The sequence below is a fragment of the Neodiprion virginianus genome, chromosome 1 (genome assembly GCF_021901495.1).
Source record: "Neodiprion virginianus isolate iyNeoVirg1 chromosome 1, iyNeoVirg1.1, whole genome shotgun sequence".
In the NCBI taxonomy this organism is placed as follows: Eukaryota; Metazoa; Arthropoda; class Insecta; order Hymenoptera; family Diprionidae; genus Neodiprion; species Neodiprion virginianus.
In genome coordinates, this window is record NC_060877.1 from 35,995,689 (window position 1) to 36,013,691 (window position 18,003).

The 18,003-nt window shown below is 35.1% G+C and overlaps 2 protein-coding genes across 14 annotated transcripts in view; one reads left to right on the forward strand and one right to left on the reverse strand.

The window, feature by feature from the left end:
• The window catches only part of LOC124305725 (potassium/sodium hyperpolarization-activated cyclic nucleotide-gated channel 2), a 165,824-nt gene extending 156,853 nt beyond the window's left edge, over positions 1–8,971 (forward strand). For all 9 annotated transcript variants that reach the window (XM_046765429.1, XM_046765438.1, XM_046765450.1 and 6 more), the window contains one exon: positions 252–8,971. In XM_046765429.1, coding sequence (XP_046621385.1) covers positions 252–398 — 147 coding nt within the window. In that variant the 3' untranslated portion in view covers positions 399–8,971. The remainder of the gene's footprint in view (positions 1–251) is intronic.
• Positions 8,972–9,089: 118 nt separating this feature from the next.
• LOC124305780 (probable beta-hexosaminidase fdl) overlaps positions 9,090–18,003 on the reverse strand; it is a 65,229-nt gene continuing 56,315 nt past the window's right edge. For 4 of the 5 annotated variants that reach the window (XM_046765609.1, XM_046765620.1, XM_046765598.1 and 1 more), the window contains 5 exons: positions 14,153–14,415; positions 13,409–14,020; positions 12,874–13,277; positions 12,449–12,774; positions 9,090–12,369 (listed from right to left, as the gene is read on the reverse strand). In XM_046765609.1, coding sequence (XP_046621565.1) covers positions 12,222–12,369; positions 12,449–12,774; positions 12,874–13,277; positions 13,409–14,020; positions 14,153–14,415 — 1,753 coding nt within the window. In that variant the 3' untranslated portion in view covers positions 9,090–12,221. The remainder of the gene's footprint in view (positions 12,370–12,448; positions 12,775–12,873; positions 13,278–13,408; positions 14,021–14,152; positions 14,416–18,003) is intronic. The other variant, XM_046765589.1, reaches the window with a different exon arrangement.

Here is an 18,003-nt window from a genome sequence, read left to right on the forward strand (position 1 = left end):
CATGTTCGCATATAGTCTTTTTGATGAGTCTGAGTTTCGGAGTAGCCTTCAACACACTCGTCAATAAATCTCCATTTTATGCGTATTTTCCGCAAAAATAACTGTTGCTTGTTCATTTTTCACCTTGCCTTTATAAAAATTTAATCCCGACACTTTTACAGCCTTTAAAATACATTTCCGTGTAAAAAATTACTCCGTAAACAAGGTGCAGAAAATAAAAGCGTTAGAGTAATTTAGTACTTGTATTTCAGGTCCATAGCATGGAGCTGAGAGCTTTACCCTCCTGCCTTTTACCGAGACCTAAGTCAGAGAATAATTTTGCAAGTCAAGAGCTGACGCGTGAAGGACGACGGATCTTCCACAAGAGTGATACCTTCCACAAGGATTCGTATCAATGACGTCACTCTATGTACTAGCACACACAGAGATACTAACGGGGTCCGTATTGACGCGCTGTACCTAAGCAAGGTTGTTTTTTATTCTTTTTTTTTTTTTTCTTGTTTCATTTTACTTCGGTAAGATACATACACGCATACAACACTCGTACACACGTATTCATTATTTATTTTATTGAAGAAAGAAAATTTTAACACGTGAACGCCACGTTGAGACACTTTAAATAAAAATATACGCAACCGCGGTACAGTAAATGAATACAGACCCAAATCTGTGCTGTAAGAGAAGTGGTAACAAAAGACGTGAATCGATTGAGTAACTGGAATTATCTCAAGATCGCAGCTGATCCTGCGATATTTCAAGTTATCATTTGAAATACACGGACTCTTTAAAGCACAGGTTTTATAAAGCATATTGTTGCCAGTACAAGGGTGCTCTTACGATTAGTTTTATCTTTAGCAATATACATGAAAGTTTTTTAGTTTCTCTTGCTATATATTTTATACCCTTGCACACATTCAGCAAGACAGAGTGTTGTTTTTACATGCTGGTCAGCTTGACGTATTATTTTTAATTAACAAGTATAATTAATAATTTTTATCTCATGATATGGATGGATACAGCAGGGTAGTTCGGATTTATTTGAATCGCTAGAGTGACAATTCGAAGAAGGAAAACAAATATATATCACAAGCATTCGTGTAGCGTGCCTCACAGAATCTCCCAAAAATTTTCTGTTGAATGATTTTATTTTATTTTAATTTTCAATATGTTATTTTTGTGAAGAGCGTTTCATCTTCTGTGTTATGATGTGTATTATTATAATTTTAGAGAAGCTGTGTTTATACGCAAGTAGCAAAACTCTGTCTCGCTGTGTAATAACAAGGGCGGTAATACATTACACGTAAAAACGCAGCGAGTATCCTAGGCTTTGAAAGATTGGAAAAACAAAACTCTATAGAAAGACTAGATGATAAAGATGAAAATTAAAAATGAAAATAAAAAAAAAAATAAAAAAAAATAGACAAAGATGCACTGGTCTCAAAAACTCTGTTACCTTGTTGAAAGTTTTTGGGACCCACGTATACATACCCTATATATAACAATACTATAATTATGTATGTACGAATTATCAGTGGTGTACAATGTTTGTGTTTTTCTTTTTCTATTTCTATTTTATTTTTTCTACCTTCTCGCTTTCTCAACCAAGTATATCTTTTTACGGCAAATATAATGTACTATAAAAACAAAAAAAAAAACACAAAAAAAAACAAAACTATAAATATGATATACCATAATAAATTATTATTACAATTACACAGTATAATAGCTATCATAATAATAATAATTATAAAGTTATCACTATAATACAATACCATGCAAATTGTCAGCAAGGCTTGTTACCCCAGTCCAGTGGTCTGAGAAAGGAGAAAACAAAAACAACAGCGTCACGATTTACAACAATTAATAAAATAAAATGTTGATAGTTGAACGCGGCCAATTTGAAAAAAATTGTATGGACGCAAAAGAAACTACAATAATAATTTTAGCTGAGGAATACTTTTGTAGATGTAACGGTGTTCATCGCAGCTAGGGTCAGGAGAAAACGAAATTTTCTAAAACTGTTAAAACAATACTACTATAAATATATAAATATATACTAGTTATCGCAAGAAAAAAATGAATAAATAACAAAAAACATACTCATAATAAAACGCGTATTGTAGAAACATATTAAATACTAGATTGAGGAATTTGCGATGAGCTAATATTTAATATAGTATTTAGGAATTTGCTATAACTATTGTAAAATAATTGCTGTGGATAAAGAGCACGTTTTTTAGGTATCCTAGCCGTGATAATCGAATGAAAATGAATAAATAAATAATGGTAGGATACAGAAGGAATGAGGTTGCCGCTTCGCACTAATATCGACGCAGGTGAATTAAATATTGCGATAATACGTATACGCGTACTTTATACATATGATTTGTTGAGCGAAAACGAAATTTACTATTACGCGATGTACTCTGTATCCTGTAACCATGCATCAGCAGAGTGTCCTGGAGAAATGTATAAATATACATATATACATATGTATATATATGTAAGTTGAATAATAATCTTATTATGCAGATGTGATAACATTGGATTAGGTGTCGAGACAAATTTCAGATGAAGACAGAGTAATACTTTCCCACCAAAGCAAGGATAGGTTTTTCTTTCTTAATAATTAAAGTACATCGTTTTGGCACAGTTGTATTTTTTCCTTAATTGCCGGAAATGTAAAAAATATACCGCATTCAAGTTGGCAATCGAACCAAGTTGCAAGTTTTGCATAGGTGATAAATTTTAACGACATTACGACAAACTTGTATCGGTGAAACTTTTCAGTAGGAGACAATGATCTTTAATTTTTTTATTATTTTCGTATTTGTAAGAAAACGTGTCGAAAAATGCCTGTAATAAATATTTTTTAACGCTATTAATTGAACACAGCAAGTCATTATTTCAAGCTTATAAAAAGAAACTTGATGTAATTCCTAAACTGTTATTCAAATCAAGCTTTTATTTCCAGTTTCAAATTAAGTGCGGTGCAAAAATGATATATCAGTAATTATAAATACTGCAATTACCTAGCCTATGTAGGACAATGAAATTGATTGAAGGAGCCAGTCGTTTTTAGGAGCTTCTTGACCCTTTTACACATTCGATAATCGAAGTACTTGCTTAATGATATTTTTCTGAAATTACGACATTCGTCATGTTTTTCGGCTATTCGATATTTGTATTCGGTTATTGTTCAAATTTGCGGTATTTGCGTGTTTGCGGTATTTCGGTATTTTTGGTATTTATTAACCATACGTGGATATCACCGAAAATAAATTTGTTAGTCGATTTGAACAATTTTACGAATCGTTTCTTTTTTTTTTTTTTTTAATAGCTTCGTACGCCTACCTCTCATTGTGTAAAAAGCCGTGTGGAGAAGAGATTTAAAAGGGAGGAAAAATAAGGATATTTAAAACAAAACTGTAGCCAGCCTTGTACAGAAAAACCCTAGCGTCAATTATATATATATATACCTATATCTATATATAATTGAAGGTAAACATAAAATTATTATAATATCGGTTACAAACATTAACAATAATATAAATCGTATTACGGTAAAAGCACGCGCTTGTGCTACAGATATAGGAAATATATAAAAACATTGAATCATACTGTTATTACTGCTTCGTACTCTGTTATTCGTGCTACGTTGGGCTCAATTCGAACTGCTATCTATATGTATGAAAATTTCTACGAATTCCTAATCAATTTGTTTCCATTAATTATCAATCGTTGATGATTCTATTCTATTACATTTGTGATCTGACTCAATTGCACAAGAATTCACTTATTCGTTTTTAAACCCATTGTCGTAGTCAAAGAGTAAATCAATTTAGTTTTATTCGGGGTAATTGATGAAACGCAATGTGAAATATTCAGTAGAGCCCAGAGCTAAGCACCTTTAAATATACTTGCCATTATGAATGCCTTAGCGAACATGATTGTAAATGTAAACTCTAAGTAAAAGAAAAAGATTTACACTCAAAGTATGAACACACATATGCATACTATACATAATTACACAAATGATACACAGTGAGAATATAATATTAAACTAAGGATGAGTATTTAAAAGAGATGACGAAAAAAACTGAAACAAAAAAATTATGGTCGTGGAAATGTATCCTCGGTGGCAATACTCGACTTCGCCCGTCCACTTAGTTTAGACCATTCACTCACTCACTCACTCACTCAATCACTCACTCACACCGACACTCCAGCTGCTCTTGGATTTTCTATGACAAACATATATAAAACTATCGTTCCAAACTTAGAAGCCAAAAGAATATAAGAGAAAAAATTTAAACTAGCCGTGAAATTTTTATTTACAGAAGAACGATTCGTAGATACGACAAACTTTTGATTTTTTGAAAAGATAACTATGTATTCATAAATGCACTGCCAATGTGAAAGACACTGTAAAGTGCCATTTTAATTTGAGAACTGTTTCTTTTTCGTCGTGTGTTTAATTTAAAAAATGTTAAACTGCAAAGAGATTTTTGTTTCTCAGACAATTATAGTCTTAAATTTAAATCAATAATTACGTTTCGTGCAAAAAATGAATACAGAGCCCTCTTATACACTTTCCATTATCATATGAAAACTTTTAATGCAATATCGAGTGAAATAATTTATTTTACAAATTATTCAGATGTAATAACTCTAGAAACTATCATTTGATGAATATGTAAACTAATAATATTAAATTCTTGATTATCAAGAATATTATACGACGTTCAAGAAGTATATTTTAATCTCTGATAGTCAAGTTACAGATATACTTAACAGTTTATGAAAAGAAAGCATATCATTCCAAAGTTTCACTTTAATTTGAAACCCCACATATATTATATTATCACAAGCAATGCGCTATAAGCAAACGAAATAATAACGTAATGATAGGTACATATAAAAAAAATTCACAAAAACATGGAAAAAAACATGAGCATAACATAGTCAATTTTAAAACATTCAACTACACGTACTCGACAAAAAATATTCAGCTCTGTTAACATTACACGAAAAAAAATAGCGCTACTATTAATTATGTCCATGAGCATAAGATCCGACGCAACATAGACTAATAGGTGACACATGTTCTCAATTAGTTATTAACCCGAGTACTATCTAGAACCAACTGAAGATTATATATAAAAAAGATGAATGGCAAAATTAGTGTGAACATTATTTATTTTCATTGCAATTTATGAAGTAAATTTCTCCAATAGTGTCACATGTTAATCTGTGAAGTGTTGGCATACCGACACATTACATAAAATTTAACGACATTATATAATCGTAGCTGTTAAAGATAAATTATAAATAATTTTAAAAGTTAAGCATAGTCGACTCTAGCCTTACGATGAAGAAACGATCATTTTCTAATCGCTGTATTTGTAATCAAAGAAGAAATCCTTCGTTATTTGCGGGAGTTCATTATAATTCGACTAGGTGAACTAAATTTTTAAGTGCGAATGAAAAAATAACACATCGGGTACTCGCTTCACATATTTTCTAACGAATATTAGGAACAGACGGAAAATGGAGAATAAAACACAGGTGTGTAGAGTAATGAAGAAGAAAAGTTATCTTGTGATTCGCGCTTTATTTAAAAAAAAAAAAAGGAATAAATCAATAATAATAATAATAATTAGTGAGTTAGCTAATTTAATGAGTATAGCCGTACAGTTTAGAGGAGAAAGTAAATCAATAAATTAGATGTTACTAAAATGTAACGGGCAAAAACAGTTATAATAGCTCAAGTTAGATTTGCATATCTTTGAAATATATATCAGGTGATATAAAAACAAATGAACGGTGAGTGTAAAATTGTAATCAGAGGAGTGAAAATCAAATGTATAGCGTCGAAAGAAGTAACTAACCGCGGTAAAATGGTGTTAAGAAAGTTGGCTATTATGTCCGCAATGCATGTATATAGTTCAGAGATTTTCCTCTTTCTTTCTCTCACGAAACAAAAATTAAGGAAGGAAAAAATTATGACTAAAATCTCTCTTTCAAACAAGACCCTAATCGAAGATTTTTCGAATGCAAAAACTTTGAGCCCGTGACAGTTGTTATATAGTGTACGATAAAAGAAATGTGTATTGCGAGTGTACTGCAATGCTTTGCAACACCTGGTACATTCCAAAGCATAATTTGACGCGATTTCGCATTTGCCTGGCTGGCTTTGTTACGATCAATTAATAACAAGACAATTTGCAAAATATCAGGCAGCAAAACGATACTCTATCACGTCACCCGTAAACATCATTTCAAAGTAATTAATCATGATTGTTACATGCGACAAAAAATGTAGGCCTAATACCAATTACGTCGAAAGAATTTCTTAGGTGATTTTTAATACCGTACCAATGTTTGATTGACGTAGCCAATACCGGTAGAAAACTAATCCTCTAAGACATATTATCACTGCTACCGATATTATTATTACTTTCCTCAATAATTTGTATTACATTCTATACAGAGTTTATCTGAAGGCGTGCCATTTCAACCGTTGCTATATGACCATGTACTTTCTATTTTCTAAAATGTGACTGTTGCGATATTTACTGTGACGCAAAACTATCTGAGTTTGTTTCTAAATTAATCACGTTCGTTTCCATAAACCTTGACGCACCGTAAACTGCAAAATGGTAGCAAGCGTGATACTATAGGACGGATTAATGGGTTTTGTTATAATTTTTATCTTATGATTTTATAGGTATATATAATAAGTGGTAAACGTATAAACTGATGTTCTGATACGCTGATCATATTAATCATTATGTTTACAATCTTCTTTTCTTTTTCTGTTCATTATTTAACTACATGTTGTATCACGCCGATTAGAAAGCTTTTTACGTGATTGATTGTTTTTTTTTTTTTTTTTTTTTTTTTCTCTTTCATCAGAAATTTGTCGTAAATATATTTTGAGAATAATGACAGAAGTGATGATTTGCATATGGAGGGCGAAATTTCGTACTTTTATGGATGAGAGAAGGTAAGATTGTGAACATAACGATATGTCAGTAAATCTTGCCATAATACATTTACGATATAGCGATATATGCGATCCTAGTTAGACTGAGCCAATAACAATATAATGTAATATACATAATATAAATAAAAAAATGCGTTAACGAGATGGCGATATTATCTTATATATATGTGTGTATGTATATATATACATATATATATATATATATATATATATATATCTATACATATATAATTAAAAGAAAATCAGAGGAGTAATGTTTGAGTGAACGTGACACGATAATTATATTGATATTATTAATGATTAATATTACCTATTACTATCAAACTATTGTAATGACAATGCTTTGTTATATTGTATGAGATTGTAGTCTATTTTTCTGTTGAAGTATTGTTATTGCCTATAATACGCTATGACTAGTTCATATTTTATGCATCGAGGCTGTCACTTAAATTAATGAATAATGTTAATAATAATTAAATTAAAAAAAAAAAAAAAAAAACAAATAGTTTTATTGTGGAAATTATGAAATCAAATAACACGTGCAATTCTCATATAAACTTCATTCAAACGATATAAGCAAGGCCAATAATAGCAAGTATGATTAATATCAAGAGATGAAGTCATTGTCTGCATATAGATAATTTGGCCGGCGGATTTGATCACCAATTTATGATTCAACATTTCTACCTATATCTATTACAGATTTTCATAATCATTTCTTGAACAAGTCGATGTATATCGGTGAATAAAATGTAGAATATTTTTTCAATTACTTTCATAATTGAGAGAACCAAAAAAGCTATTCTTTTTGCAATTATCCTACTAAAATATAAACTTTTGATTGCATTTTTTTCAATAACTGTAGCCTGCTACAAACTGAATATATAACGTAAAAAAAAAAAAACTTCCCTGTAATGGTCTCGTGTGACATGATTTTACCAAGTTACATTCCGTTGAAAGAAATATGCGAAACGAAACGTTTGGTCATATACAGTGCTGTAACCAGTAATCATAATCCGTTTGTTCCTACAACATAAAAGTTATTATTTTTCTAAATCTGAAGAAAAATCACATTTCATGAGACGTTGTTTCATATGAAAAATTAAGAAACCAATGTAAAAAAAATGTTAAATTTACAAAAGTGACAAGGTATAAAAACTTGTACATCACGTTCATAACTAGCGTGCATATTATTACACGGTAACATTTATAGACCATTAATCAAGTCGCAGTTTTCAATGTCGACACCTACTTGTTACTTTCATCCCATGGTCTAAATTCGATGCGCAACACAACTGTTCTGAATTCTTTTAGGAAAAACAATGCGTCTAAGTTTCACTATGAAGAAAATAAAAAGATACGATTAGACGTATGTTTTACCAGGCACATAAGCTAGTAATAAACATGTGCGACTTGAACAGCTTTTTAGAAAGACGTTTCCTTTGCCTTCGTGAACATGCGGTATCTGTTTGAAAATCCGTTTGTCACTGCGATACTATCGATGCAACATTGTTTCCAAATTACGTGACATCTTCTAACAACGTTAACTAAGATTTTCCAGAGTTCTTCGGATAATGGTATTTATCCGGGGATTTAAATTTGTGTTTCTAAAAAGCGTTTGAATTACCGCCGGTAAACCGATGTATACATAATAATACCATGTAAATGATCGATGCATTTGAAAGAATTGTGTAATTGATTTACACAAGCGAAGAAATATCCGAAAACCACCTAAAATCGAGAAAAAAAAGTACGTTAACAATAGAAGCATTTCTCCAATACTGATAATTAATTGTTACGGGGAATACTTATATATAATTATTATTGATGATGAGATCGTTGATATTTTTTATCAAAAGTGCTCAGCGAGGTCCATAATGACTCACTCATTCACAACATCTACTATTATGAATATGTGCTTTATATAGTTTAACAAAATAAACCATTACAAAAACCGAATAATTGACGATGAAATTACGTACTTATTCGATTGATTATTTTTCCGTGTTGATCATCATGTTTTTCAGATGTTACATCAGATTAGAAAATAATGTGGAGAAATAATGAGAATTTCATAATATCAGTGTCATCATTCATATTTTTTATTTACATTTTCAAACATTTATAAATATAGTAAGTATAAATATTATACGTGTATGAGTATATAAGATAGAATTTAACAAATCATTTTATATATACGAAAATTCAGATGCAAACAATTTTAAAAGTAAACAAAAAAAAAAAACTCGAGTTGCATTGATTGCAATTAATCGCATGATGTATATCCGCACCTAATTGCGCCAAGGCCATTAATAACTGACTATATTCCTTACAACCTTTGATATTAGTAAATATCGGTAAGTACTGAATTATTACTTATTTATGTACATACAATAATTATTTGGACAATTTCGTATTTAATCTACGATTCAATAGCAAGCTTGTTGAACCTTATTATATGGAAGTAAAACTAAACGCATGGCCGATATTCAGAAAAATTTGGACATTCAATATATTCGTAAATTAATATTTTCAGGTGAATGCTCCGAACTTTGTCAGAAGAATATCTTTTTCATGTACTGATTGGTTTTATTCCAGCAGCATTTCGTGCCACACATCAATACCCCAATAATAAAACTCGTTCATTACCTATACATGTGGTTTTAATACTTTAATGTGTACAAAAATCACTCACAATCCATAATAATACCTCTAAAATAAACATCACACAATAATTTTGCATAATTATAAGTTGTAAATCCAACTGCTATAGATATTCAGGAATTCCATATTAAAAGACACAACAAAATTATAGTTTCTGTCAAATTAAACTGAAATTTATGTATAACGGATATCCCGACAGAATTATTTCCTTACAATTATACGGCGTGCAGACTTCATAATAAACCTATGGTGAAACGAATTTTCTATCTTTACAATAGAAATTGGGGTATCTATCAGAATACTGTACATTATTGTTAGGATGGTCCATTCTCGATAACCACAACTGTTATAATTGTAAGGGTTACATAATTATAAACTGTGATTAACGAACTCTAACCAGCGTCTCTGGTACTTATTTCTCTTCTTTTTTTGCGAAAATTATCCCATTACCTAACGTTTTCAAGGTGTCTCAATGCTATTGTTTCCGATAAACTGACGACATTTTAGTACAGTTTGGCTTCTTTGTGTGCAAGTACATAGAGTTATTAATTAACAAGATCGAAGCTTCGAATATTTATATTTAGTGAATGAATGGTCTATGGATACCTGATCGATGATCAATGCAAGTTTACAATGTCACCTCGTGCAGACCATTCTGTACCTAATTAATGATTCTCGAATTTAACAGGTAAAAAAATTTATTCCAACCATCAAAGAAAAAGAAAAGTTCTTTGGATTTCAGAAACTGATCCTAAAGTCTCGTCACACTGATTTTTGCACCCTGTAATGAAAACTAGTGGTAGTAAATTCGTTTTATCAGTATTGTTAGGAACACTTGACCACTGTGTATTACCGATCAGCCAAAATGAATTCTACCTCTGAATATAATTTTTAATGCGAGTTGTCAAATTATTATAACTATTAATTTATTATGGAATGTTCGATATAAATGTAGCTGACATACACATACCAATACTCATAGCAATCGTAACTTCAGAAATATGCAATATTATGAGGGAATTAGGTGAATGTTTACCTAAACAAATAGCACAAGTACAGGGCCTAAATATTCCTAACATTCTACGAGCATGTATTTGTAAGCACTTGCAGATGAGAAGTCAACTTTATCTATAACATATAAGAATGTCGATTTACCTATCTAGTGAAATGGAGGTTTCGACATTTTTATATAATAAATTTCTGTGTATACTGTACATTTACGATTATCAATATTAAGGCTTCGCCATAATGTCAGAGTATTACTATCCCGTTGTTCCGATTCATTCAACAGTATTGCAAAGTTTTTACCGCTCAAAAAAGATGTTGGTAAATTTTTATCTTTATCATCACAGAAAGCTCATGTCATGAAAATCCGTTCTCCCTTCGTCTCAGTCTCACTTCATATCCAGGGTGACAAATGCCCAGTACACTTTTTTTCAATTCTACCTCATATCTCGAGTGATCAAGAAATAAGACACTTGATGCTCGAATACCACTAAATGCCTTCGATTACAATCATTACTCCGTGTATCGTCTACGAATAAACCAAATCAAGTGAAATACCTGTTGGTAAAGCGAGCGATACAGCAGAGAAAGAAGTTTTTTGCTTGTTATAGATTTTGATGTGTACATCAAGGGAGGTTAAGCAGTAGGAGCTCGGATGGTATGAGTTTTACATTGTACAGGATACTCAGGTACGTATCAACTCGTTACCATAATTTCGACATGAGTTATATGATCAAAAACTAGGGAGTGGTCAAGTTCTCTGAGGATATCACTTTTTCACAAGCATTAAATGAAGAAGTATTTTTCAGGAAAAAAAATCATGACGTACATTACATAATATATGAAATATTGGACGATCTGACAGTAAATAATTAAAAGAAAGATGCAGCATTACATCAGGTAGTGCAAAGTTTGCATGAGAAAGGGGCGGGAACACAATAATATGAAAAGCATAGGTCCTGTCAATAAACATCTTGCTGCCTGTCATGTATGTATGTAAGTGTTTTTTGTTATTATTTTTTCAATCTCTTTCGTGTTCATTACCCTCGAGCAGCAATATTATTCTGTGTTTTTATCAAATTATACAATTATAAGACAGATACTTTAAATCTGTCATAACATTATTAGTAGTTCTACTATTATACAATATATAATATACATATTATTGAATATGAACGAGGTTCAATTCAAAACTTTGAGTCCCTGTGGACTAACTTTGAATTTTCAAAGGCATTAAATGTAACAGTCGATATTACGTCGCTACTTATCTTGACGAGAAAGAATACCTTTCATAGTCAATTAACTTAATCAAAAATCTTGTAAAAATTTTAGTGCATATATATTTATGTATATATATCTTCATATATATATATATCTATTTGTTTATAATAAATATTGAATATAATATTCGCATGCCGCCGCAGAGATTATCAAAAATTTATATCGCGGAGGATATCCATTACACTAAGCCCTGTCAAGGATCCATGTACCTGTTCTTTTAAACTAGTACTCCTCCTTTCATACCGCTGCTGCCAAAGACTGGTCAAAGGCATTTACCAGGATTTTCCGAGCACCACTGCGGCCACATTGGCTCAGTGTGAAGTCCTCGACTGCGAAGGAGTTCTCTGTGCGCCGCAAGCCTCGTGTAGACGTTCTCTTCGATCGTATAACCGTTCGACAAAGAGTCAGTCCTGAAAATAAGGTAAACGGTATTTTATCTTACTCTGCGAGTATGAAGGAGAGGAAAATAATACAATTCTTTCTACAAACCATAATCTTTCTGCAAAAGCTGAGGCCCTCGGCCATAATCGGGGCCCTAATGACGCTCGTCCCACTTGCTCGGACCAAAGCGCGGCTTCGCCACCAAGAATGAGAGAAACCTCTTTCTGGCTATAATCTTTCCAAGGCCTGTGATTATAGACAGTTTGCCAGATTCGATATTCGCCGCAAGCCGCTTCCCCCGTTTCTCGCCATCTGCCAAATCCGCAATCCAAATACCACGCGTCTACGTGCGAAATTATTACCCGGAAACCGTCCTCCAGGAGCTCTGGAGTTTCCGGCCAGTTACTGCCGCCCCAAGATTGAATTACGTGTAACTGAAAAGATTTATTCGAATAAAAGTATTCAACGATACAATGTGCGATCATTTTTGGACATTTAAATACATGGGCTAGGGAGCTGGACGAGTTTCTTACCTGGGGATTGAAGTACGTGTTGATGTACGGCCGTTTGGTAAGAGGCGAACTCCACACAACGACAGCTTTCGGAACGTGGTTGTGATTGGCTCTGAATACTCTGTGGAGTGCTTTCGTTTCGAAATCACCCCATAAGGCATGAAGATCTGTTATATTCTGTGCCTGCATTGCCATGGTAATGTTATTGTACTGGGCCCAACATTCCAAGTTCACTTCGTCACCACCGATGTGAATAATATCACGAAGTTCGGTGATGTCCAAAAGTTCTCTGTAGAGTCCTTCGAGGATTTTATAAGAATGTTCATTGAACGGATTAAGTTGACCACAGTTTGGTTCACCGCAGTATGCCGACCACGGTTGCTGGTCAACGCAAAGCGCCAGTTCTCCAAAACCGTTCTCTGCGCCTGAAAGACGATGACAAAGAATGATGGACAAGTTTATACAAGAATTAGTTTAATTTTCACTTCAACGGCCGTTGCAGCTTGCAAGCTTGACTTTATCCAACGAGCCGGACGGATGAAAGAAAAAACCTCACCCCATTGCCATCCGGCGCCGGCATGAGCGGGTGCGTCGATTTCGATTAAGACGCGAATGCCCCGTACTTTAGCGTAATCCACGAGGTCCTTAACGTCCTCGGGAGAATAAACTTGATCCCCACTGAAGGCACCCCACCTGGCCATTTCCGGAAACTGTGGAGAGTCGTAAGGAAAGCTTTGAGAATCCGACAAGTGCCAGTGAAAGGTGTTGAGCTTGGAGGCGGCCATCCCGTCGACGACTCTTTTCAGTTCTTCGATAGCGAAAAATTGTCTACCCGTGTCTATAAGCAGCCCCCGATAGCCGAACGTCGGTTTGTCTCGGATAGAAGCGGATGATATCGCCCTCAGTATTCCGTTTCGGCCGGCCGCCTCGTCCCACCAAATCATCTGACTTAGGGTCTCGAGGCCGTGGCGAACGCCGTAATAAGTTTTCCCGGTGATCTTGGCCTCCAGGAGTTTACCCTTGAGGGTGACTTGAATGTTGTAAGATTCATCGGTGGTCAGAGTTTGCCTCGTGCCCAGAACGTCACCCGCTGATAGATATATAACGAAACTATCGATACTGGACCTTGCCTTGGCATTCTGGACTTTTATCATACTCCTAATGTTACCTGAAAATATTCTACGGTAAGATGAATGTTCCTTGATGATTGATTACACGCGTCCAGGGATGATGTGAAAACTGAACTCTGATGACCACTGACATTTCCATGGTCTCCAAAGTTCTGGGGTGTGGGGTTTACCTAAAAATACGTCCTTGGCGTGTTCCAAAAGATTCTTGACCTCCTGATCGCTGGTGTTTACGGTAACCAGCGATATTTGTTGAAGATGGAATGTGACGCTATTTTCCCCGAGGAAAACGTCGCCCGTAGGTCGGGGCCAAATTAAGCGTTCATTACCCCCGCAGAGGGCTGTGCAAGTTGCCAGCGAAGTCCTTGAGGATCGTACAGCTCTTCTTTCGCAGCGACCCGCGACGCAGCCCCAGGACCAAGGACTCTGGAAATTCCTATTGAACAAAGAGGACAGAAGTTCAGTTTACCCAGGGTACCAAACAGCGGGCGACTCAGAATACCAAAAAGTCTTTTCTACCGGATTAATTGCGAGGAAAAATTAGCGAAATTAATTCTGGCTTTATATCTGTTCTGAGAATGAACTTCTTTCTGTATAAACGTTCGATTCTGCGGCAATGGCTTCTGGTGATCTCATTAGAACTGCTTGAATTTTTTCTGACTTTTACGAACCTGATAAGGCGAGTCGTGAGACATCATTTCGGTGAATTTGTACATACGTTCTCAAAGGAAAACTATTTATACCTTCAGCAAATCGGGAAAGCATTTATGAATGTTTTAAAAATGTTGAAGAATATCGAGTGATGAAGGAATTTTAGAGCTTTGCATTTTTGGCGAAAATTTTCGGGATTTTGAAAAGTGCTGGAATAAATTCTTTGTGGCACTATTCCGACGTAATTTCTCGAGAGAAATCGATTGGGCGCTGTCCGAACATGATGCGATCAACGCATCAAAAGTTAGAGCCAAAAAACGAAAGTCTCTGTTTCGTCATTTTTTTTGCTGCTGATCTTTCCTGCGTATCTTTTCTGCCCTTGGTCGTACGCTCTTTCTGGTGCGTTTTCTGCGTTCCTGGGGGTCCAATTAGTCGAGAGAGGGTCATACAGATCGATTCTGGGATGAAAGATTTTCTGCCCAAAAAAAAAGTAAGGCTAACCCCTTTCCTTTTTTGACGAAAATTTTCGCAATTTTGAAAAGTGCTGAAATAAGATCTTTGGGGCACTATTCTGACGTAATTTTTCGAGAGAAATCGATTGGGCGCAGTTCCAATACGCTGCGATCAACGCATCAAAAGTTAGAGCCAAAAAACGAAAGTCTCTGTTTCGTCATTTTTTTTGCTGCTGATCTTTCCTGCGTATCTTTTCTGCCCTTGGTCGTACGCTCTTTCTGGTGCGTTTTCTGCGTTCCTGGGGGTCCAATTAGTCGAGAGAGGGTCATACAGATCGATTCTGGGATGAAAGATTTTTTGCCCAAAAAAAAAGTAAGGCTAACCCCTTTCCTTTTTTGACGAAAATTTTCGCGATTTTGAAAAGTGCTGAAATGAGTTCATTGTGGCACTATTCTGACGTAATTTTTCGAGAGAAATCGATTGGGCGCAGTCCGAACAAGATGCGATCAACGTATCAAAAGTTAGAGCCAAAAAACGAAAGTCTCTGTTTCGTCATTTTTTTTGCTGCTGATCTTTCCTGCGTATCTTTTCTGCCCTTGGTCGTACGCTCTTTCTGGTGCGTTTTCTGCGTTCCTGGGGGCCCAATTAGTCGAGAGAGGGTCATACAGATCGATTCTGGGATGAAAGATTTTTTGCCCAAAAAAAAAGTAAGGCTAACCCCTTTCCTTTTTTGACGAAAATTTTCGCGATTTTGAAAAGTGCTGAAATGAGTTCTTTGTGGCACTATTCCGACGTAATTTTTCGAGAGAAATCGATTGGGCGCAGTTCCAATACGCTGCGATCAACGCATCAAAAGTTAGAGCCAAAAAACGAAAGTCTCTGTTTCGTCATTTTTTTTGCTGCTGATCTTTCCTGCGTATCTTTTCTGCCCTTGGTCGTACGCTCTTTCTGGTGCGTTTTCTGCGTTCCTGGGGGTCCAATTAGTCGAGAGAGGGTCATACAGATCGATTCTGGGATGAAAGATTTTTTGCCCAAAAAAAAAGTAAGGCTAACCCCTTTCCTTTTTTGACGAAAATTTTCGCGATTTTGAAAAGTGCTGAAATAAGTTCTTTGTGGCACTATTCCGACGTAATTTTTCGAGAGAAATCGATTGGGCGCAGTCCGAACAAGATGCGATCAACGTATCAAAAGTTAGAGCCAAAAAACGAAAGTCTCTGTTTCGTCATTTTTTTTGCTGCTGATCTTTGCTGCGTATCTTTTCTGCCCTTGGTCGTACGCTCGTTCTGGTGCGTTTTCTGCGTTCCTGGGGGTCCAATTAGTCGAGAGAGGGTCATACAGATCGATTCTGGGATGAAAGATTTTTTGCCCAAAAAAAAAGTAAGGCTAACCCCTTTCCTTTTTTGACGAAAATTTTCGCGATTTTGAAAAGTGCTGAAATAAGATCTTTGTGGCACTATTCTGACGCAATTTTTCGAGAGAAATCGATTGGGCGCAGTTCCAATACGCTGCGATCAACGCATCAAAAGTTAGAGCCAAAAAACGAAAGTCTCTGTTTCGTCATTTTTTTTGCTGCTGATCTTTCCTGCGTATCTTTTCTGCCCTTGGTCGTACGCTCTTTCTGGTGCGTTTTCTGCGTTCCTGGGGGTCCAATTAGTCGAGAGAGGGTCATACAGATCGATTCTGGGATGAAAGATTTTTTGCCCAAAAAAAAAGTAAGGCTAACCCCTTTCCTTTTTTGACGAAAATTTTCGCGATTTTGAAAAGTGCTGAAATAAGTTCTTTGTGGCACTATTCCGACGTAATTTTTCGAGAGAAATCGATTGGGCGCAGTCCGAACAAGATGCGATCAACGTATCAAAAGTTAGAGCCAAAAAACGAAAGTCTCTGTTTCGTCATTTTTTTTGCTGCTGATCTTTGCTGCGTATCTTTTCTGCCCTTGGTCGTACGCTCGTTCTGGTGCGTTTTCTGCGTTCCTGGGGGTCCAATTAGTCGAGAGAGGGTCATACAGATCGATTCTGGGATGAAAGATTTTTTGCCCAAAAAAAAAGTAAGGCTAACCCCTTTCCTTTTTTGACGAAAATTTTCGCGATTTTGAAAAGTGCTGAAATAAGATCTTTGTGGCACTATTCTGACGCAATTTTTCGAGAGAAATCGATTGGGCGCAGTTCCAATACGCTGCGATCAACGCATCAAAAGTTAGAGCCAAAAAACGAAAGTCTCTGTTTCGTCATTTTTTTTGCTGCTGATCTTTCCTGCGTATCTTTTCTGCCCTTGGTCGTACGCTCTTTCTGGTGCGTTTTCTGCGTTCCTGGGGGTCCAATTAGTCGAGAGAGGGTCATACAGATCGATTCTGGGATGAAAGATTTTTTGCCCAAAAAAAAAGTAAGGCTAACCCCTTTCCTTTTTTGACGAAAATTTTCGCGATTTTGAAAAGTGCTGAAATAAGTTCTTTGTGGCACTATTCCGACGTAATTTTTCGAGGGAAATCGATTGGGCGCAGTCCGAACAAGATGCGATCAACGCATCAAAAGTTAGAGCCAAAAAACGAAAGTCTCTGTTTCGTCATTTTTTTTGCTGCTGATCTTTCCTGCGTATCTTTTCTGCCCTTGGTCGTACGCTCTTTCTGGTGCGTTTTCTGCGTTCCTGGGGGTCCAATTAGTCGAGAGAGGGTCATACAGATCGATTCTGGGATGAAAGATTTTTTGCCCAAAAAAAAAGTAAGGCTAACCCCTTTCCTTTTTTGACGAAAATTTTCGCGATTTTGAAAAGTGCTGAAATAAGTTCTTTGTGGCACTATTCTGACGTAATTTTTCGAGTGAAATCGATTGGGCGCAGTCCGAACAAGATGCGATCAACGTATCAAAAGTTAGAGCCAAAAAACGAAAGTCTCTGTTTCGTCATTTTTTTTGCTGCTGATCTT